The sequence below is a fragment of the Lutjanus erythropterus genome, chromosome 10 (assembly GCF_056507025.1).
Source record: "Lutjanus erythropterus isolate fLutEry1 chromosome 10, fLutEry1.hap2, whole genome shotgun sequence".
Lineage (NCBI taxonomy): Eukaryota > Metazoa > Chordata > Actinopteri > Lutjaniformes > Lutjanidae > Lutjanus > Lutjanus erythropterus.
This window is the reverse complement of record NC_139326.1, coordinates 42,210,664-42,231,675: the sequence shown is the minus strand read 5'-3', so window position 1 is coordinate 42,231,675 and position 21,012 is coordinate 42,210,664. Positions and strand designations below refer to the sequence as shown.

General features: G+C 39.4%; 1 protein-coding gene across 1 annotated transcript in view; it reads left to right on the top strand.

The window, feature by feature from the left end:
- Window positions 1-1,020: 1,020 nt before the first annotated feature.
- arid3c (AT rich interactive domain 3C (BRIGHT-like)) overlaps window positions 1,021-21,012 on the top strand; it is a 159,849-nt gene continuing 139,857 nt past the window's right edge. The window contains exons 1-2 of the mRNA XM_084729377.1: window positions 1,021-1,477; window positions 1,789-2,436. Of these exons, the coding sequence (XP_084585503.1) occupies window positions 1,439-1,477; window positions 1,789-2,436 (687 nt within the window). The 5' untranslated portion in view covers window positions 1,021-1,438. The remainder of the gene's footprint in view (window positions 1,478-1,788; window positions 2,437-21,012) is intronic.

Below are 21,012 nucleotides of genomic sequence, written 5' to 3'. Positions count from 1 at the left end.
AGCAAACTGCCAGACACTGTTTAAAGCTTTTGACCAGAACACCTACTTAGGAGTTTAAAAGTGAAAAAAAGGTAAAACAATCACTCATCAAACTGAAAGGTTTTTTTTAATAAACTTGGGGAAACTGAATACAGAGACAGTTAACAAATGATAACATTCCTGAGAAATACATATATTCTGAGCTGAAAGATGAAGATTTGGTTATGTAGTCAAGGTTGCTGTAACTAAAAGCATAACTGACAAATCAGTAGGTAAAACTAACATATCTATAATTCATATTATTGGTAGTATTCATATGAGTAACACTTACTCACAGAGTGGCAGAAAATGGCCTTTTATAATGAAACATATACACACTACACAGATATTGTAACTAGAAAGTAACAGTTTAACAGATTGGATAAATGGGCAAATATGACAGTGAACAAGTGGCACAGATGAAGGTATTTATATTTATTAAATGCTATATCCTACATCACAGTAGCCTAAATTGTAGGGGCACTGGTAAATGTAGGATTTTCAGAAATTATGCTCACAATGCCACGCAGATATAGACAAACACAGGTGCAAAGTCATAGTATGGTTAGCTGATATTACAATGTAGCTTTGCCAATCATCAGAAAATGTTTTATACTGTTTTAGAATTGTTGTTATTCGGTCATTGTAGTCAATGCTGCTAACCAATAAGCAGGGCTATTACATGGCAATATTGTATTTTTACATGATTTTTGCATCAGTGTGATGAAATAACTTTTGAATTGTAGGAAGTAGGATTGGTTAGTCATTGATGATTTCAACAAATTCTGTGGTAGAAATGGTAATGATGAATATTCAGATGCCAGTAAACATCAGTCTGTTGTAAGGAAGTAATAATAAAAAAAATGTTATATATAAACATAGCCTAAACAAATCAGTTTTAGTATTTGGAATTATACTCTAATAAAAGCTGCAGCACCTCAAGTTTCACAATTGATTAAAAAACATACATAAACCATGTCTGGGAAAGATACAACTCCCCCCCTTGTCATGTAATTATGATGTAACTTTAGAGAGATGATAAATTATTAGAGACGGAAAGAGGTCGAACCCCATTGCAGTGTCTGCTATGAGCAGACAGCCCTGCGGTGTGTCAGTTTACAGTCGGTGGTCGAGTGCTTTCCTGACGGCCTCAATACTGTATTTCTCAGTATTGACGTGTTGTTTGCAGATGGAACAGAAGGGCTGCTCTCTGCCTACAGAGGTCATTCTCACTACATTTGCCACTTGTTGCCAAAAGCAGCCCGGAGTTCCGCCATTCAACACTGCACACTTTTCAGGCATTTACTCAGCCAACTACCGAAACCTACATGTGTGGATGTTGAACGCGGAACATTGCTAGAGCAGAAAGAAGACTTTTGAGCACACTGATTACATTTCGGCGCATCTGACGGACAGAAGCATGGTTGATAATACAAGTATAGCAACTAAATCTGCTTTGGTAAGCGGCCAGACTTTACTTAAATTGGATTATTAGACTTAACAACTCTACAAATGTTTTGCCTGTTTTTTTTTCAAATGCACTTAGAAGCAATTGATAGTTTAACAGAGATTTAGCAACTATTTAAAGTTTCTTTGTTCATGTCTATCCGATGGTACTGTTAACTATTAACATTATCCTATTTACATTAGTCTACAGTTAAAAGTCAGAAACTAAATCTCTCGCAGTGTGTGTAACGAGGCTTAGCAGAGCATGAGTTTTAATCTTATAAAGTGCCGGTGATACACGACCATCCTCTCTTCCCCTCGTAGCAAGGCTCTTTCTCGTCCGGCAACAGCATTCCGCTACAAGCTCCCTCCATCTCCTCCCACAACCCGTTTCCCGGCTCCCAGTCCCACCAGCCTGGCAACGGCGGCATGAAGCTCGAGGCGGTTATGGAGAACCTGCAGCGGCAACAGGCAGCACGTCTGGCCTTGGAAGAAAAGCTCCGACAAGCGGAGACAGAGAAAGATCTCCGCTCCATGGTTCAGTCCCAAATTCACCAACAAGCTCTGGCTTTTCGCCACTACCAGACGGCGATGCGAGGCGCCCTGGCCACCGGAGTTTCCAACTCTTCCTCAGGAGTGACGCTCCCACACGCTGAGGTCCGCAGAGCCGACGACGACGGGGACTCACCTAGACCGGGCAGCGTCGATAAGGAGCGGAACGAGGAGGAAGATGGCATGGATGAGCATGAGATCATGAATGAAGAAGAGGAGGGCGACGACTATGTCGGGATGAACCACTACCAGTACCGACAGTCCTCGCTACAGGGAGCCTGTCTGCCTCCACAGAGCGCGCCGATGCATCTCATGGCCAGAGTCCCGGCAGCCTTCGCTCCGGCCCGCAGCGCAGAGTCTCCATCAGCGCATCCCCAGTCCCAGCACCACGAGTGGACCTATGAGGAGCAGTTCAAACAGGTAAGACAGCACTTCTGAACAGTTGAGCTCGAAAAAAGAATATGCTAAGATTTTGAGAGCAGTCAATTTCATCTCTGAATAGCCATGGGGATTTTTTTAAGTTAACTTAATACACAGTAATTTTAGTTAGTTGTAGTTCTGTCTGATAAACGATTAAGATCACATGATATTGCACTGTGTGAAGGAAAATATGTTCGTGAAGGTTCTGTTCATAAAAGATCTACCCTTCTTATGCCCTTAAAAGCACACAGCAAATATGCTAGCACAAGTGTAGTTTAAATTAAGTTGTTCTAATAAAGTTGCTGCTGAAAACTTGTCAGCTAACATTTTCTGAGACTGAGATTAAAACTCAGGGAAAATTAGACTGCGGCTTTCTAACAAATTTATAAGAGGGTTTAAGATGTAACCAATGGCTTTCTTAATTGATAATAAGTAATTTTACTAATGCTTTATTGATCATTACATTAAGAAGAACAACTTTTAAGTTGCCAGGTTGTGAAAAATGCCTTTCACAGACCTGTGGACAATACAACCACTCACCTTCTACAAAACAAAAAGAAAAACAAACAAACAAAAAAAAACAACAACAACAAAACAGAGTAACTTGATCTAAATCCATTTATTAACATGTTATCAGTCATTACTTGATACGTTAAAACATTGGTATTTCAATAAAGCATTGATAATAAAATATTTCAGGTTTCCAGATTGCTAAAAACCTTTTGCATGCATCTGTCTTTTCTATTTGTCAATAATACAGTTACATATGTTGGTAATCCATAAATAAATCCTCACTAAATTATTAATAAATGGATTTTGGTTCAAATACTTTTCCAGAAGGTAAGTGGTCATATTGTCCTATCCATCCAGTGGCATTTTTTCAACCCGGTGTCCAAAAGCTGTTCTTATTAATGACTTATAACTGAAACCTTTAAGGTTAACTCTTTATCAATTACTATTTGTTAATGATTGACTGTTTGTTAACAACAAAATTGTCATGAATGCTTTCTAAAGGGTTCCTTACTTGTAATGTTTTTAGTGTATATACATTTCATTGTACTGAATATTTATTGAAGGTATTTCTCCTAAATAGCTCCTTTGTTTTGTTAGCAGCTAGTTAACAACATAAAGTTATTTGATTGATATGCTTTTATCTTTAAATTTCCAGCCTGCTACATGCAAATCTATACTTGCCGAGTAATTGTGGATTCTCCATGTCATCTTTTATTTATGATGGCTCATTTACAGACGTCCCTAAATGTGATGTGTACATTAGTGACTGCATTAGGGCTGTGCATTAAAACAATTCAATGCATGGAAATGCAATTTAAATAGGGGCTGAAACCAATAGCCTTAATATAGAGGCAGCTGTGTGTGGAGGACGGTGAGATGAGCCTGTAGAGAAAATGCTTGCAATCCGATTATTTGTTTTCTTTACACATCTATGATTAATTCACTATGTAGAATTAGTCTTGTCGTGGGTTATGTGTATCAGCTTTATAATTATTTGTGTGGACAGTTTGCTTGACATTTAACATTGCAGTATATGCTGTAAGTGTCCCTTGCTCAAGTTAGATATTAGGAACAATGGACAGATTAATTTAAAATCTATACACCTATTTTTGTCATCATAAGGCCTTTCCTTTTTGCTAAAAATTCTTATAGTTTTATCAAGTCCAGTCAAATGTGGTCATGCATGCATGCATACTATATGTAAAATCAGGTCGTATGCTTCAAAGATTCCTCAAGATGTGCAGTTATTGTGGGGGAGATTTGTATGTAGTCATTCAGTGTAATGGTCATGGAACAATAAAAGGATGCTTATGGCTGCTAGGCAGACAGAGTGGAGCCAGCAAGCTAAGCATGCTCAAAGCTGCAAAACAAAACCACATTTGAAGGCAGTAAGTGCATCTTTGAAAATAGGAACAAGATGTGCGCTAAATATAAAAAGGCCCCACCGAGGCAGAGAACTTTTAATCTGATCTGAACCAAAAAGGGGCCAAGTGGTGTCTACAGAAGCCTCGTAAATCATTTCTGTATATACCACAGGAACAACATGGAGCTCAATGCTGACAAAATCACAAATAACACAAAAAGCTTGAATTTCTTGAAATTTGTATTTCTTTATTTTTTTATTTACACAACATTTTCAAGCATTCTTAAATGAAATTAAACAGTGAACACGACCTAAATATTTAGTGCAAAGAATGGTGACAGGCAGCTGGTAAAACTTATTTTAGCTTTTTATGACACCCAGCAGGAGACAATGTATGGCAGATTCTGAATGACTGAAAAAAATGCTGAGCATAGATGACAGTAAGAGAGAGAGAGAGCGAGAGACAGAGAGAGAGAGAAAGGAGCTGTTGCATGTAGTTTTGGCAGTAGCTCAGGAAATGCAGGAAACTGGACCTGGTGGTATTCCAGCCTGGCTCACACCCAAAAATGCTGGGATATCCCTGTCTGGCAGTGTGTGTGTGTGTGTGTGTGTGTGTGTGTGTGTGTGTGTGTGTATATGTGTTTGAGTGTGCGTGTGTAGCTGATAGTCGGCTTGTGTGCCAGACTGTTACAAAACAGAAACAAAATTGTGTTCTGTTAAACACTGTGCTATGCTTCCTCTGAATGATTCCCTTAATTTTTCATTATGGCTGCACTAATATGTTTTATTTGAATGTTCCCACACTTTTCCTATACTTTAATTTTTCGTGGCTGCCACCACATATTTATTTTCTCTCTTTGAAGCTGCATGTACCTATTTCTCTGCCATGTCTAGAAGAGAACCCTTGATTTGCAAAACTCTTGTGAGATTTGTACTAATTTATATGAAAATGATCACTCTCCTACAATAAGATTTGTGGGTCTGGGGTTCCCTTCTAGATGTGACCCTCTCTGACTATCAAAAACTTTTGACAAGTGAACAAGACGGCAAACAGGCATGCACAGCACAAAAAGGCAATGCAAAAGGAATTTTTGAATTTCTTTATGAATCCACCAAAAAGAACTAAACCTGACAGACCAGAATAAGCAACTGACAGCAGCATCTGTAGCTTAGGTAAGTCTGAAAACTCTGTATCAGTAGAGCAGGGAGAAGAGGATATACAGGGCATGATGAAAAGTTTCATCCAAGTGAATCACAGCAACAGCACACAGCAACCCTTTATGAATGTAAGAGTATAAGGTAAGACAACTTTTTCATCAACTCCGACGTGCAGTGTATTTAATGATCCAATTACCTGGCTTTGCTTGTAATCCTAACTATGTCTGTGTTAGGTGTTTCATCATCATTTTTTTCAATCAACTGCATTTAAATCTGGTTTTCCTGTATGAGCTATGTGCCCAACTGTTGTTGTGTGATGTGATGTTGTGTGAGTAAGTAACAGTATCAGTGGTTGTTGTTTTATTGTCATCATTTATTGTTTAAATCTGGTTTTATAATATAAGTCAGGGCCCAGTTGCTATTGTTTGATGTAAGATCATCAGCTAATTTGTGAGTAAATAACAGTGACAGTGGTTGTCATTTTCTCATCATATTCTGTAAATCTGGCTCTCCTATATGAGTCACTGCCTAGCTGTTGTATGATGTTTGTGTGTAGCCATTGTGTGTATTACTGCTGTCAGATCAGATTGTTTTGTGTGTAAAGAAAGTGTCAGGGGTCACTGTTTTATCATCAACTGTTTTGTCAATAGTGTTGTGTCAGTCGGGTTTTACTATATAAGTTATACACTGCCTGGCCAAAAAAGTCACCACCTGGATTTAAATAAGCAAGTAGGTAAGATCCTTCCATTGGATAATTAGTGCAGTAATTAATATGTCTCAGCTGGCAACAAGTTACTTAACCCTAACTGAAGCAGTGAGTAGCTTCTCATTTCTTAAATATGTCAAAAGACATATCCTGTGGTCATGGAAAAGATGTCACTCTGTTTCAGAAGGGTTAAATTATTGGCCTGTATCAAGCAAAGATAACAACTAAGGAGACTGATGAAACTACTAAAATTGGGTTAAGAACTGTCCAATGCATTATTAAAACCTGGAAGGATAGTGATTAACCAGGAAGGAAGAGGAAGGAAGAAATGTGTTTGGAAGAAAATCTTAAATGACCATGATCAGAGATCACTTAAATGGTTTGTGAAATCAGATTGCAAAAAATCAACAGTAGAAGTCACATCTATGTTTAATAGTGAAAGTAAGAGCATTTCCACACACAAAATGTGAAGAGAACTCAAGGGATTGGGACTAAACAGCTGTGTAGCCTTAAGAAAACCACTTACAAGGAAATTGGAAAAAAGGCTTCATTTTGCTAGGGGGCGTAAGGATTGTATTCTGGAACAATGGAAAAAGGTCATGTGGTCTGATGAGTCTAGATTTACCCTGTTCCAGAGTGATGGGGGCATCAGGGTGAGAAGAGAGGCAGATGAAGTGATGCACCCATCAAGCCTAGTGCCTATCGTACACACCTGTGGGGGCAGTGTGGTGTCGCTTCAGTTGGTCAGGTCGAGGTTTAGCAATGTTATGTGCCCAAAGAATAAGGTCAGTTCACTACCTGAATATACTGAATGATTAGGTTTTTTAATCAATGGATTTTTTCTTCCTTGATGGCACGGGTATATTCTAATATGACAATGCCAGGATTCATCAGGCTCAAATTGTGAACGAGTGGTTCAGGAAGCATGAGACATCATTTTCTCACATCTATTGGCCATCACAGAGACCAGACCTTAACCCTGATAATCTTTGGGATGTGCTGGTCCGACTCTCCCAACATCAATACAAGATCTTGGCAAAAAATTGATGCAACTTTATCAGTGATGTGACATTGCAAAAGCTTATTGAAATGCCATGGAGAATCAAAACTAAAGGCAGTCCAATGAAATATTAGAGGGTGTGACCTTTTTTTTTGGCCAGGCAGTGTATGTGAGTCTTACACACAACTATTTATAGCGCCCATACTAGGCTTGGGTGACATCTTTTTTTCATAGCTTCATATCTACCTATTACATACAGTCATATTTGTGTGAAACGTATGTATTAGGGGTGCAACGGATCGCAGTTAAACCGTGCTCCGTACAGACCCTAACCCGCTACGGTTCGGCACACATGTGATCCGTGGAGTTATAATATAGTTATAATAAGTTATAATAACTGAAATCTCAATGCAGAGTTACAGTGAACAGACAGGACAGATGCTGCTGTGTGCAGCTCATCTCTGTGAAGAGCGACTGATTTAAAAGCCGTCTCATCGCCTTGTGTGTGCCAGTGTACAGAGCGTAGTTGTGTATTATACTGTAATATACAGTGTATAATGATCTAATATATGTATAGTATATACATAGTACAGCACTGTATAAGTTTTAATATTATTACCATTATCATTACTATTGTCATTATTATTACATTACATAACTATGGTGATAATTACAGACAGACAAGGATCAAAGACAAGTGCATTTTTAAAATAATTTAACCCTAATCCCACCACTTTTTTCTTTTTTGCTGATCCGAAAAATGATCTGATCTGTGACTCAAGACCGTGATATGATCCGAACCTGTCGTGTTCCCTCAGAGTAGACAGAGCTGATTGTCATTCCCACAGTTGGGAACAGTACACACACACAGGAGCTCTGCTTCAGTCTTGAGAAGCTTTCATTCACTGACCAACTCAAATCCACAATGTACATTTACAGTGCCGTCGCTGCTGATTTACTGCCAGACCAGCAACTTCACTGCTCACCTTTTACTCCACTGATCACATGTTCACTGTTACTTTCTGCCAGCACAGATAGTAATTACCCTGGCCCTCTGTTATGCTTGCAAAAGTTATACACTCATGACGAAATGCTGTTCTGACCAGTTAGTAGTCTGCAGTGTTGTTAGCTTACATTTACCATTGGAACTGAATCCAAAATAATCCTAAAAAGAAGCAGTTCTTTTAGTGGTTATTCCTGTAACTTTATCCTCCAGACTCCATGTTTACCTGCTCAGCTGCACTGCTGCACAGAGACTGACTACTGATGGCATGTTCGGTGCATGACAATACAGCATCTCCCTATGAGTTTCATAGAAAGAGGAGCATCTATATTTAGGATGGTATTGGAAAATTTTACAGTTGGTATTTCTTAATACCTTAGTATACTGTACTACTTTCATATTGCCCAAACCCAGCCCATACCAATTCATTACATGTACCTGCAAACCACCATCATGGTGATATCTCAATCGTCATTATTAGACTTCAGAGGGATCTATGATTAGATAGAGCCCATATTGAAACTGACACAAATCCAACACCATGACAATCCCTCATGCATCAAACTTTACAATAGGCACTATTCATTCAGCATTCTCCTGGCATCCACCAAACCCTGATTTGTCACTCAAGACTGCCAGTTAGTGAAGTGTGGTTCATCACTCCAGACAGCACATTTCATGAAGCTCCTTACAAACAGTTTGTGTACTGATGTTGTTTGGCAGTTTGGAACAATGTAGTGAATGATGCACCTTATAGGTGATTTTTCTTACAAAGTGCTTCACAATTCACGATCAAATGAAAAGATCATTATTGGCTTGATTGTAAATAAAAAGTGCTAAATTTGATAAAATGAAGTTTCTAAACACATACTGGAATGAAATTTTCCACAATGCTGTCTAGACCAAAAATGACTACAGTAAAATTGGCAAACAACTTAATCACTCATTCTACATTGCCTATAATTCCCATTCTAAATTAATATGAAATGATTTGTAAAAATGAGGTGAAAACGTCATGTGAAACCACTTTAATAAAATTCATAAATTGAATCATTTATATGTTGACACTGTTTGATGCTTTCAACTGTTTGTTTGAATTCTACATTAGCCAAATTTAAAAAAAAAAAGAAAAAAGAAAAAAGAAAAACTTAATTATTGTCATTTTTACCTGGACAAGTGATTTCTGTGCCTGCACTAGTGAAAGGTAAATTTACTCATTAATTCAAAAATATCAAGGTGAAAATGTTCAACACTAATTCAAATAAGTGCATACATTTGAACTTTGACAAAAGAGAAAGCAAACCGCCAGTTGAATGGTTTGAGAGTATACTATTTGGACAGTCTTCTTCTCAAATATGAATATGAAACTAAATTTTGTGTGTTTTTGCAGCTTATGTTGACATGTTGAAAATTTACTCTTAAAATGCTGAAAGTCAAAGCAGTTCCCTGCTTTGTATTATTGCTCAAAATCTTCAGAGACAAAAAAGTGATTCTGAGGCATTAGACATGACATTTCCCTCAATGAATGATGGCATGTAACAAAGTGTTTAGGCAGCCACTCCTTTTGTGAATTACACCTCCTCTAGCTTGTTTTTCCAACAACTGTAGAAAAGTGGAGGAGGAGGAGGAGGAGGAGGAGGAGGAGGAGGAGGAGGAGGAGGGAGCTCCAGCTTTACTGGTGTATGATTTCACTCCCTTCCCCCTGCCACTCATATCACACTGCGAAAATATCCATCTTTACATGCTATTTGGGAAACCTAGTAAGTCCTTTAAGTCCTTTTCATCTATTTTATAATAGAAACATTTTTCCAATGTGGAAGATTTAGTTTTAGTTTTTTTCAATTAAGTCAGATTTTAAGAACCCAATAAATTACAAACTGACTGATTTTTTTTTTTTTTTTTTTTTTTTTTGTCAGCGAAGCTCCATTTTTCACATCTGCATAAAACAAATTGAAATGAATTGCTGGCTTCAAGGGCCCTCTTTATTAATGACACTCACCTGTACACAGATGTTTAAGATTTTGGCCAAATACCTGCAATAGAGTGGTGCAGTAAGGAAACAAAAGGAATATAAGATGGCTTTTATGGCAACTTCCAAAAGACCATACATACCTGCATTTTTGCAGGTAGCTCCTAAGCAACAAATGTATGCTTGCATGAAATTTTTATTTTAAATTTTTATTTAATAATTAATTTTGAATGCATGCTGTATAATATCTTTTTGAATGATCTTTACCTTTTGTCTTGACTGCATTTTTTAGGCAGGCATTTATTAATTTTCAATCCAATAATACATAAACAATTTTTGATAAGGACTTTTCTCATTAAAGAATTATGGGTATGTACTGAACATGACATTTTACATTGTAAATATGAACTTACATAGAGCTCTCCAGTGGACAAGCTGCCATTTTTGCCAATTTTTTTTAACAACTTCAACATATATTTGCCACTCCTGCACTGACATTTCTTGGTACTTGGTACAAGGTCAATATCTACATGTTACATACTATACACTATATGATCAAAAGTCAGTGGACATTTGACACACCTGTGTGCGCTGGTTGGACATCACTTTCTAAAACCACAGGCATACATATGTAATATATTAATATGGAGATGGACAGCCTTTGTGGTTGTAACAGCTGCCACTCGTTTCTGGGAAGTCTTTATATAAGATTTTGTGTATCTGTGGGGAATTTTGTGCCTGTGTAACCAAAATACCATTTGCGAGGTCATGCTCTGATGTTAGATAGTAAGGCCTGGCCCGCAATCTGTGTTCTAATTTCTTTCAAAGGTGTTCAGTGGGGTTGAGAACAGGACTTCATTCAGGTCAATAGAATACCTCAACAAGTTCATCTAACCATGTCCTTATGGACCTTGCTTTGTGCACAGGGGCTCAGATGTGCTGTAACAGAAAAGGCCCTTCTCCAAACTGTTGCCATATGGATGGAAGTGCCTGATTAGCACTTGGCATTGTTTGTGTTCTGTGGCATTAAGAAGACCTGTCACTGGAACTTAGGGGCCTCACCCCAACCCTGACAAACAGGCCCAAACCATATCCCTGTTACAATTTAATAAGGTGGAGGACCCAAACGCAGACCACGCAGAGAGGGGAGCAGTTTGTAAAGATATTTAATCAACAAGGACCACCAAAAGCTTACAAATTATGCAGGATAGTCTTCAGTCCAGGCAGGGGAGAAAAAAACCAAAATCCATGCAGGGAGAACCAAAAATCACGAATAAAAAATCCAAAGAACACACAAGGGAAAACCAAAATGCATGAATGAGTATGAACCAGCAACTGAGGAGAAAAAGACACAGGGTAAAATACAGTAGGGAAGGGGAGGAAAACAAGACACAGGTGAGGACAGTCAAAGACAGGTGAAAATAATTAGTGATCACAAAGGGTGGGAAAAGAGACAAAGACAGGAAGTAAAACCAAAACACATGAGGGAGGACCAGAAACTACCAAAATAAAACAGGAAATTATCAACAAAATCCAACACCATGACAATCCCTCATGCATCAAACTTTACAATAGGCACTATTAATTCAGCATTCTCCTGGCATCCACCAAACCCTGATTTGTCACTCAGACTGCCAGTTAGTGAAGTGTGGTTCATCACTCCAGACAGCACATTTCATAAAGCTCCTTACAAACAGTTTGTGTACTGATGTTGTTTCCATAGGCAGTTTGGAACAATGTAGTGAATCTTATAGATGATCTTATAGGTGATTTTTATGTGCTACAGACTTCAGCACTTGTTGGCCCTGCTGTGTGAATTTAGTGGCTGAGTTGTTGTTGCTCCTAGGCAGTTCCACTTCACAATAACAGCACTTAAAATTAACTGCAGCAGATCAAGTAGGGAAGAACTGTAACTGAAATTTTAATTCTGACTTATGACAGAGGTGGCATCTTTATGAGAGTGCCATGTTTCAAGTCACTGAGCTCTTTATAACACATCTCTTTTTCCAGCCATTTACTGTGGGGTCTGTCAGCAGTCCTCCAATCTGAGCCCTCCACCGCCACCCACTTTAAAGTCACCATAAAACCTGACAGGGAGACCCACTTTGAAAGAGACACATGTTGCTGCAGCATAACTCCTGTGTCAACATTCTGTCAGGAATGTGGACACTCAGTCCAATCAGTCCAATTTCATCAAGCCTCTGTAAAACATAGTATTTAAAATTATCTATATGAATAGGAGAGAGGTTTGTTTTTCTACTAAGCAGTACGGTACCAGTGGAGTATGTGGAGCCCCAGCTTCCCACCAGGATATTTGGCTTCATATTCTCATCCAACAGCTGTAGCTCACTTTAAAATGTGCTCTGTCACTGACAAAGCTTTAATGACATTCCTGGATTCTTTCACTGTATGCCATTACAGTTATATGGTAGGCTGCCACATGGATGGGAAAAATGGAAAACAGAAGAAGTGACTTTTCTTGTAAAAATTAAATTGGATGTTCATAATAAAACACTGACTATTAAATATTCATTTAATACTATTTAAATTTTCTCCAAAGTCCTCCAGGTTACAGTCAGGCCTTATTATAGTTTTATATTAAGATTATGAATAGGATGAACGCGAGATTATGGACTCTTGCCGGATTTCACAGGACGCGATTTTGCGTGATCTGCTGTGGAAGCAGATGTAAACAACAGCAACAGTTTGCTGCAGTAAAACTTTGCCGAGACACGAACAGACGCAGAAGTTAAACAAGTCCATCCATCCATCCATCCATCCATCCATTGTCTTCCGCTTATCTGGGGCCGGGTTGCGGGGGCAGCAGCCTGAGCAGGGACGCCCAGACTTCCCTCTCCCCGGACACTTCCTCCAGGTCTTCCGGAGGGACCCCAAGGCGTTCCCAGGCCAGCCAAGCGACATAGTCACTCCAGCGTGTCCTGGGTCTTCCCCGGGGCCTCCTCCCAGTGGGGCATGCCCAGAACACCTCCCCAGGTAGGCGTCCAGGAGGCATCCGATATAGATGCCTGAGTCACCTCAGCTGGCTCCTCTCGACATGGAAGAGCAGCGGCTCTACTCCGAGCTCCTCCCAGGTGACAGAGCTCCTCACCCTAAGGGAGCGCCCCGCCACCCTGCGGAGGAAACTCATTTCAGCCGCTCGTATCCGAGATCTTGTTCTTTCGGTCATGACCATAGGTGAGGGTAGGAACGTAGATTGACCAGAAAATCCCATGACAGACCGGTGCAATGACTGCATTACTGCTGCCGCCACTCCTCCACTTGAGGCAGGAACTCTCCTCCAACCTGGAGGGAGCAAGCCACCTTTTTCCGGTCGAGAACCATGGCCTCGGACTTGGAGGTGCTGATTCTCATACCAGCCACTTCACACTCGGCTGCAAACCACCCCAGTACATGCTGAAGGTCCTGGTTCGAAGGAGCCAACAGGACAACATCATCCGCAAAAAGCAGAGATGAGATCCTGTGGTCCCCAAACCAGACTCCCTCTGGGCCCCTGGCAGCGCCTAGAAATTCTGTCCATAAAAATAATGAACAGAACCAGTGACAAAGGGCAGCCCTGCCGGAGTCCAACAAGTGTTGATGAGAAAATTGAGGAGACACATCAACACAGGTTGTTTATTCTTCAGCCAGAACAGGAGGTGAGATTTCAACTGTCCCTCTGTGAACAGCAGTGTGCTGCTGGCTAACATTAGCCTGAGAAACTAGAGAGTTTTACAGCTGTTTTGCGACATTGTCAGCTGCTCTGTCTCGTTGTAGACTGTCTGTCTTGTCTTTATCCTGCTTTTCATGCAAGCATGTGTCTGAGTTTGAGTGTCTGTCTGAGTTTGTGTAGCTGTTATCATGGATAACGACACAGCACTGATAACTTATCAGTGCTGGGGTGATATCACAGTCAGTTTGTCTGCTGCGCGCATGACGTGACCATCGTGCGGAACTCATGTGTGACAATAACGGGCACAGAATCGGATATGTGACGCTGTCGGTTCTGGTGACCAGCCAATTAATAAAATAACAGTCTCAAGATATACTAGCCTATCAATTTGGTACTCTGGTCCATAATTAATATATAATAAATAATTAAATTAATAAGTATAACCAGCAGGCTTATTCACAAAAGCATGTATTTACACAGTTAGCAAAGCCTGAATCAATAGTTGAAAACACTAATAATCGACTAAATCATTAATAATTTATAAGATACAAAACACATTTTTTTTTCTCATTTTCAATTTTTTCCTGTCATTTTTCCCTCGTTTTAAGTCTAAGTTTGATTTTCTTTATTCGACAAACGGCTCCGCCAGACATCAATTGAGGTTTATTACTAGGGATGCACCGATTGATCCAGCTGGTTTTCAGCATGACTGGCCCTGACCAGTGACCGGCCAGTCAGCATCACATATCCACTTCTGTGCCTGTCATATCCACGTGCATGTTCTGCACGATGGTCACGTCATGCATGCAGAAGACACTAACCTAAAGTAACATCCACGAAAGCGCTGATCACAGCCACACACACTCTGACACATGCTTGCATGAAGTCGGTGTTAGTGATAGATTCCAAGAACAGGATAAAGAGAAGACAGACAGTCTACAACAGGATGCAACGGATGAGCAACTGACGATGTTTTAGAACAGCCGAAGACTTTCTAGCCCTTCATGGTAATGTTAGCTAGCAGCAGACTGCTGTTCTGCTGCTGTGTTATGTGTCTCCTCAAACATTTTCTCATCCAGGCTAGGACTGCATGATTTTGGAAAAAACATTGCAATTTTTTTTAACCCTGCAATATATGTTGCGATATGAAAAAATACAGGAATTTGCACCAGATTACTTGAATAGCACTTTATGTTATGCTGCACTGCTGCCATCTTGTAGACAATTAACCTGCACTGATCTTGCGCTGATCATTTTTTAAAAACCATCTTTGGAAACAGCATAAATGGGTACCATGTCTTTAGCCAGGTGAAAAGTGATAGCATCCGTTATTTCTTTCTGCCATTTGGAACCAAAATGTTTTTTTTGTTTTGGACAACATTCAGATCTGGCTTTGCATTCGTTGTACTGAGCTGTGTGGTGCCGACGTAAATGGTCAAACAAATTAGTTGTGTTGCCTCTTGTTAGGGGTGCAACGGATCAAAAACCTCACAGTTCAGATCATATCACGGTTTTGAGTGACGGATTAGATCATTTTTCGGATCAGAAAAAAAGAAAAAAGTGGTGGGATTAGGGTTAAATTATTTTAAAAATGCACTTGTCTTTGATCTTTGTCTGTCTGTAATTATCACCATAGTTATATAATGTAATAATGATGATAATAGTAATGATAATGGTTATAATATGAAAAACCTAAAAGTTATACAGTGCTGTATTATGTATATACTATACATATATTAGATCATATATATACATATGTACATACATATATATATATATATATATATATATATATATATATATATATATATATATATTAATTATGGGGAGACAAATGGGGAGACAAATGGGGAGACAAATTATTGAGGTTAAGAAATATCCTGAGCTACAATTTGCAATTTGCTGTGTGGTTTTCACACTGCCAGGCAAGGCTTCCTATTGGTGCTATGGGCAGCAACTGATGTGCATCATATGAAACACCACAACTCTGTGCTGCCTGTGTTTTTTAGCCTTTACTGGGGCAAGCATTTGTAAGTCCAGGAACTAATTTAGACCCCAGTTCCTTTGGTCAAGGTTACTGTCTTCCTAAAACTTTCTTGTGTCCCTGGAAAAGGACAGAAGAAGACAGAAGAAATCTGCACTACATAATAACATCATGATAAATTAAAAATTTACCAATTATAGTTTTGATTAATACACATTTTATTTGACATACCAAAAATTAGATGTTTATCCATATCTGATGTGAGAATATGTGTTTTTCTTGTTTTTTTTTTAAAATCATTTTGTCTGTTGATATGTTGGGTGGACCAAATCAACAATTTAAAATTGTAGAAATAGGTTTGGGCTGATGGACAATACCTTCGTCCATCGTTTAAAAGCCTTCTGTATTTGAGGTTGCTGTAAGGCAGGAGTTGTGGGTGAAAATCCGTTGTTGATGTGGGAGGGAAAATAAAAGGAAGATGTTGCTGCCAGTCATTGCACTCCATATTAATTTAATGTTTAAACCTATCCCGTTAGCTGAACCCAAGAAGTTTGGTGACATTGGTGGCAGTGGTGTTTCTTTTCTGTGGGCCACTGCTGGTGTTTTTCTTTCAATTATGCCTCTGTTATTTGCACTACTGTTTTCTTAGCTTAGCTTCCTCTGTGTAGCTAGCCAGCTAACTTTGTATAGTCTCTCTCCCATCCCAAATAACAATGTCACACTCTGATGCTTGTCAGTGAACATCATCATCAGCCAGGTAGTTAGACATTGCTCAGCCTTACTGGAAAACCCTAAAGAAGATTAATTATTCTGAAAACACAGCAGCCAGATTAACTCTGTAAACTTCATTTTGAATAGCCAATGTTTATTTGGTTTAAAAGTCTTGTAATCTGATGAATCTGAGAAGAAGAGAAGAGTTGTTACCATGGATATTTTTTAGAAGAGTAGTTTAAATTTATCTCCAGCAGTGAGTAAATGCTACTGAAATACATTAATGCATATCAAGAAAAATGTTAGTCAGTGGTCAATCCATTTCTATTTCTATGTTATTCTTGCCTACAAAAACACTGAATGGAAAGCCATTACACCATGCGCATAGATCGGCCTACAGAGTCTACAGATACTGTAACACTGATTCTCCAATGTATGTGACCTTCAGCTTCATTTGCATTCACTATTAGGGCCATTGGGAATATTTTTGACCAATATGGAATCAAAAGCTCTGAAGTCAATAGCCAGAGATTTGCATGTGCCACCTAGGTAGCTGTTCTGAGCTAACAAGATTGAGTAATCACTGAAAGTGAAACGCCAACCTCGCACATTAGATCGCTGCCATAAAAGTCTGTGTTTGTGTGTCAAGGTCTCTCTCTCTGGTACACTGAGTAGGATCTCTTGATCTCTTGATGTTGCTGATTCAGTTCTTTATATGATGAGCCCTTTGAGGATTTCACTTCTGTCCTGTCAGTTTGACCACAATGGTAGGGAATAATCTTGAATATGCTAGCAAGGCATAAGCTGGGAGTGGATCATGTAATCATTTCTGTGTGTGCGTGTGTGTGTAAGTGTGCGTGTGTGTGCATACGTTTTTTTGTGTACATTTATGACTGTATACTGAAAGTCAAGGTCCTCTGTGATTTTTTTGAAAACATTGAAAAAATGTTTTTAAAAATTACTTTTATGTCTTTATGTTTAGGTTTTTAATTGGTGAGAGGCATTATGTTTTTAGGTCATCCCATTCTTGTGAATGCGATATCTGAAGAATGGCTTGAGGGAATTTCTTTAAAGCAAAATAATTGCTGCCCATCAGTAGACATCTTATGCTACTTTTGAAAGAGAGGAAAGCAATATACAAGCAAGCAGAAAAGTGATGAAGCAGCTACACACCATGCTATGTTCTCAACATGACACATATGACAATGAGCTGCTCTACACACACATGGGGCTCCCTTGGACTTTGTACTAGGGTTAAATCTATGGCAACTGATGAAGAAATTTGCGTTCTAACATAGAGCTCCTCTGGAGAGTTGCAGTGCATGTGTGAAAGGCATTTTAGTTGAATAACATTACTTGAATTAGTGTGAACTTGTGTGACATGACTCCAGTTATAAAGTCTGCCTGTCTTTTAACTAGTTGCTCAGGCAGACTAGCTTGTTGACATTTTCAAATGACAGAGCTGGCATCTTCCTCTGCAAATTGCGGCTTGCTAAAGAAAACAGTCTTCATGTGGGCCTGTTTAGGTAGGCATAGTCAGGTACTTTTGTGCAGTATGGGCCAGCTTACCATGGGAATCTGTGTGTGCTGACCACCACTGTAGTGAACGTGGCTGTACTCACCCTGGGACTTTGACTCTAACCTCATTGGTAGGGGACTCTGAGGCTCTGGTTCCATTTCTTCTTTGGAGGCCTGTGATGCAAGTTCTGAGTCCTTCAGCTTCCTCAGCTTTTGCCAGACCTCATCCCTCTCTGCTCTCAACAGGTACTTGAATTTGGGGTCTGGAGCTGTCTGGTCTTGGGGCTGGGTTTCATTTGCATTTCTCGGATAGCACACCTTCCCTGCTCTCCTATCACAAACCACAATAGAATGTTTTGCCAATCACCCTTTGGTGGGGTGTATGGGATATATGTAAATATAAAAATGGCATCTAGCTGACTTAGAAAGAGATACATGCATGAGTTCCATGTGTGGTACCTCCTGTTGTAGATTCAAGTGTTTGTGCAGGTGTGTGTGTGTGTGTGTGTGTGTGTGTGTGTGTGTGTGTGTGTGTGTGTGTGTGTGTGTGTGTGCATAATGCATGCCATTACATTCCTATTGAATCTTGAGGGGCCTCTCTGAATCAGTGCTTTCTCATACATGTCAGATAGTAAGGCAGACATGTGCACGCAGCTTAGCAGCCTGGTCTCTGTGTCTCTGCTGTGGCTCTAGATTGAGGGTAATCTGCACTTGTCTGGTCTGATCTGTCCAAGCCAAGGGGGACAAAGATCAGGCATTAATTAACCTCTCTGTTAATCCTGCTCACCAGGGACTATTTGCATAATGCCTGGCTTGATTCAGTTTGGGGAATGACAGAATGAAATGAAAGTGAGGGTTTAAAGTTACTAAAAGAAAGAAAGAGGCTGCATTTGTAAAGGCTTAGATCATAATTTTCTTTTACATATGGCTTCTTTGCATTTCTTTGATTAGTCCATATTTTGCATTCATTTTAGTTCTCCTCTATGGGCATGTTTGTGATGTGCATACAGTGCCCCACCCCCTTTTCTGAGCAAACCAATGGCCCAATGCCTAAATCTCATGATAGCTGGAGATTTTGAATTATAAGAAGACTGACAAGACAATGACAAATTTTACTGAGCATCTTGCATTCATTTTGTGTGAAAACAAAACAAATGAAAAGATATTAGTAGATAATTATACAAGAAGTTCACTATGAATTAAGTTAATGACTTCTGGACAGGACCATAACCAGGATCTTATAAAGGTGAAGAGGCCAATTGCCCTGAGAGTACCGCACCCTGTCCATAAATGCAATTTCATTATTTGGATATTTTATATTTTACAACCCCAATTCAAAAAAAGTTTGTCTATATTCAATTGAATACAGTACAAAGACAAGATATTTGATGTTCAAACAGATCAGTTTGTTTTTTTTTGTTTTTTTTAAATATACACTCATTTTAAATTTGATACCTGCAACATGTTTTTTGTTGGGACTGGGGTAGTGATACATCAACTTTTCTTTTCAGTAAGCATTTGGAAGGACACTATTTGTTGAAATTTTGTGACTGAAATACTTAAGCATATCTTTTACTGTGAAGCCACACTGTTGTAACACATGCAGAATGTGTCTTGACATCGTCTTGCTGAAATTAGCAGGGACGTCCCTGAAAAAGCTGTGTGGATGGCAGCATATGTTGCTTCAAAACCTGTATGTACCATTCAGCATAAATGAGGCCTTCACAGATTTGATAGTTATCTATGATGCTGTGGCCACTAACACACACCCATACCATTACAGTTGCTGGCTTTTAAAATTAGTGCTTCTAACAATCTGGATGGTCCTTTTCATCTTAAGCCTGGAGGTCACAACATCCTTGATTTCTGAAAACAGTCTGTCCATCTCAAATGAGCTGGGGCCCAGAGAATACTGCAGTGTTTCTGGGTATTTTTAATATATAGCATAGTAGAGTTGCACGCATAGGTAGAGCAACAAACTGTGTTTACTGATGATGGTTTCCAGTGTTCCCAAACCCATGTAGTATCCTGTGAAGACCTTTTTACAGTTTGTAAACAATGAGCAAGACACCTTGGCAATGGCAAATATGGCTTGTATGGGTTAGTATGGCAAGTATGGGTCCTGTAAACACGAACAGTTTTGATCATGTCCTCAGTCCAGTCAACACATTTAATAACTTGCTGCTATAGATGCTCTGAAATGGTCATGATCCTTTTGTAATCCTGTACAACTGGAGTTGACCAGTGGAATATTGATTCTGACAACTGTACACACAACAACCAGACATTTTGGCGATGTTGGTGCTTGCTATGCAGCTTGATAATAATAATAATAATGATAATAATAATAATAATAATAATAATAATTAATTATACTTATATAGCGCTTTTCAAAATACTCAAAGACGCTTAACAAAAAAGAAAAGAGAAAGGAAGAAACAACATACAACAATATAGCAAACAACAAAAAGGAAAAAAACAAACAAACAAGGGATGAGGAGAAGAAACTGTCAATGGTTTAAAGCAGTGTTGAACAGGTGAGTCTTGAGCAATTTTTTGAGTATGGGGAGAGAGGGCGAATCTCGGATGGCTATGGGGAGTGAATTCCAGAGGGTGGGAGCAGCGATGGAGAAGGCCCTGTCCCCCCAGGATTTGTACTTAGTCTGGATGGGTGGGGACAGGAGACTAGCATCAGCAGAGCGGAGTGCACAGGTGGGAGTGTGTCGGTGAAGAAGTTCAGACAGGTAGGGTGGGGCCAGGTTATTACTGCTGGATGACTGAGGGAGACCACTACTTCTCTTACCAAAATGTGCAAGCAGCTTTTTGATGACGCTGCCTGTAAAAGGGTCTATACCAGGGGTCTTAAACATTTTTCAGGCCAGGGACATTTTTCAGGCCCAACCCTTTAGCTGTTGGAGAGATGGAGCAGGGACCCACAGCTACATATATTATATTGACTATTTTCTGGTCTTCTCTCATTT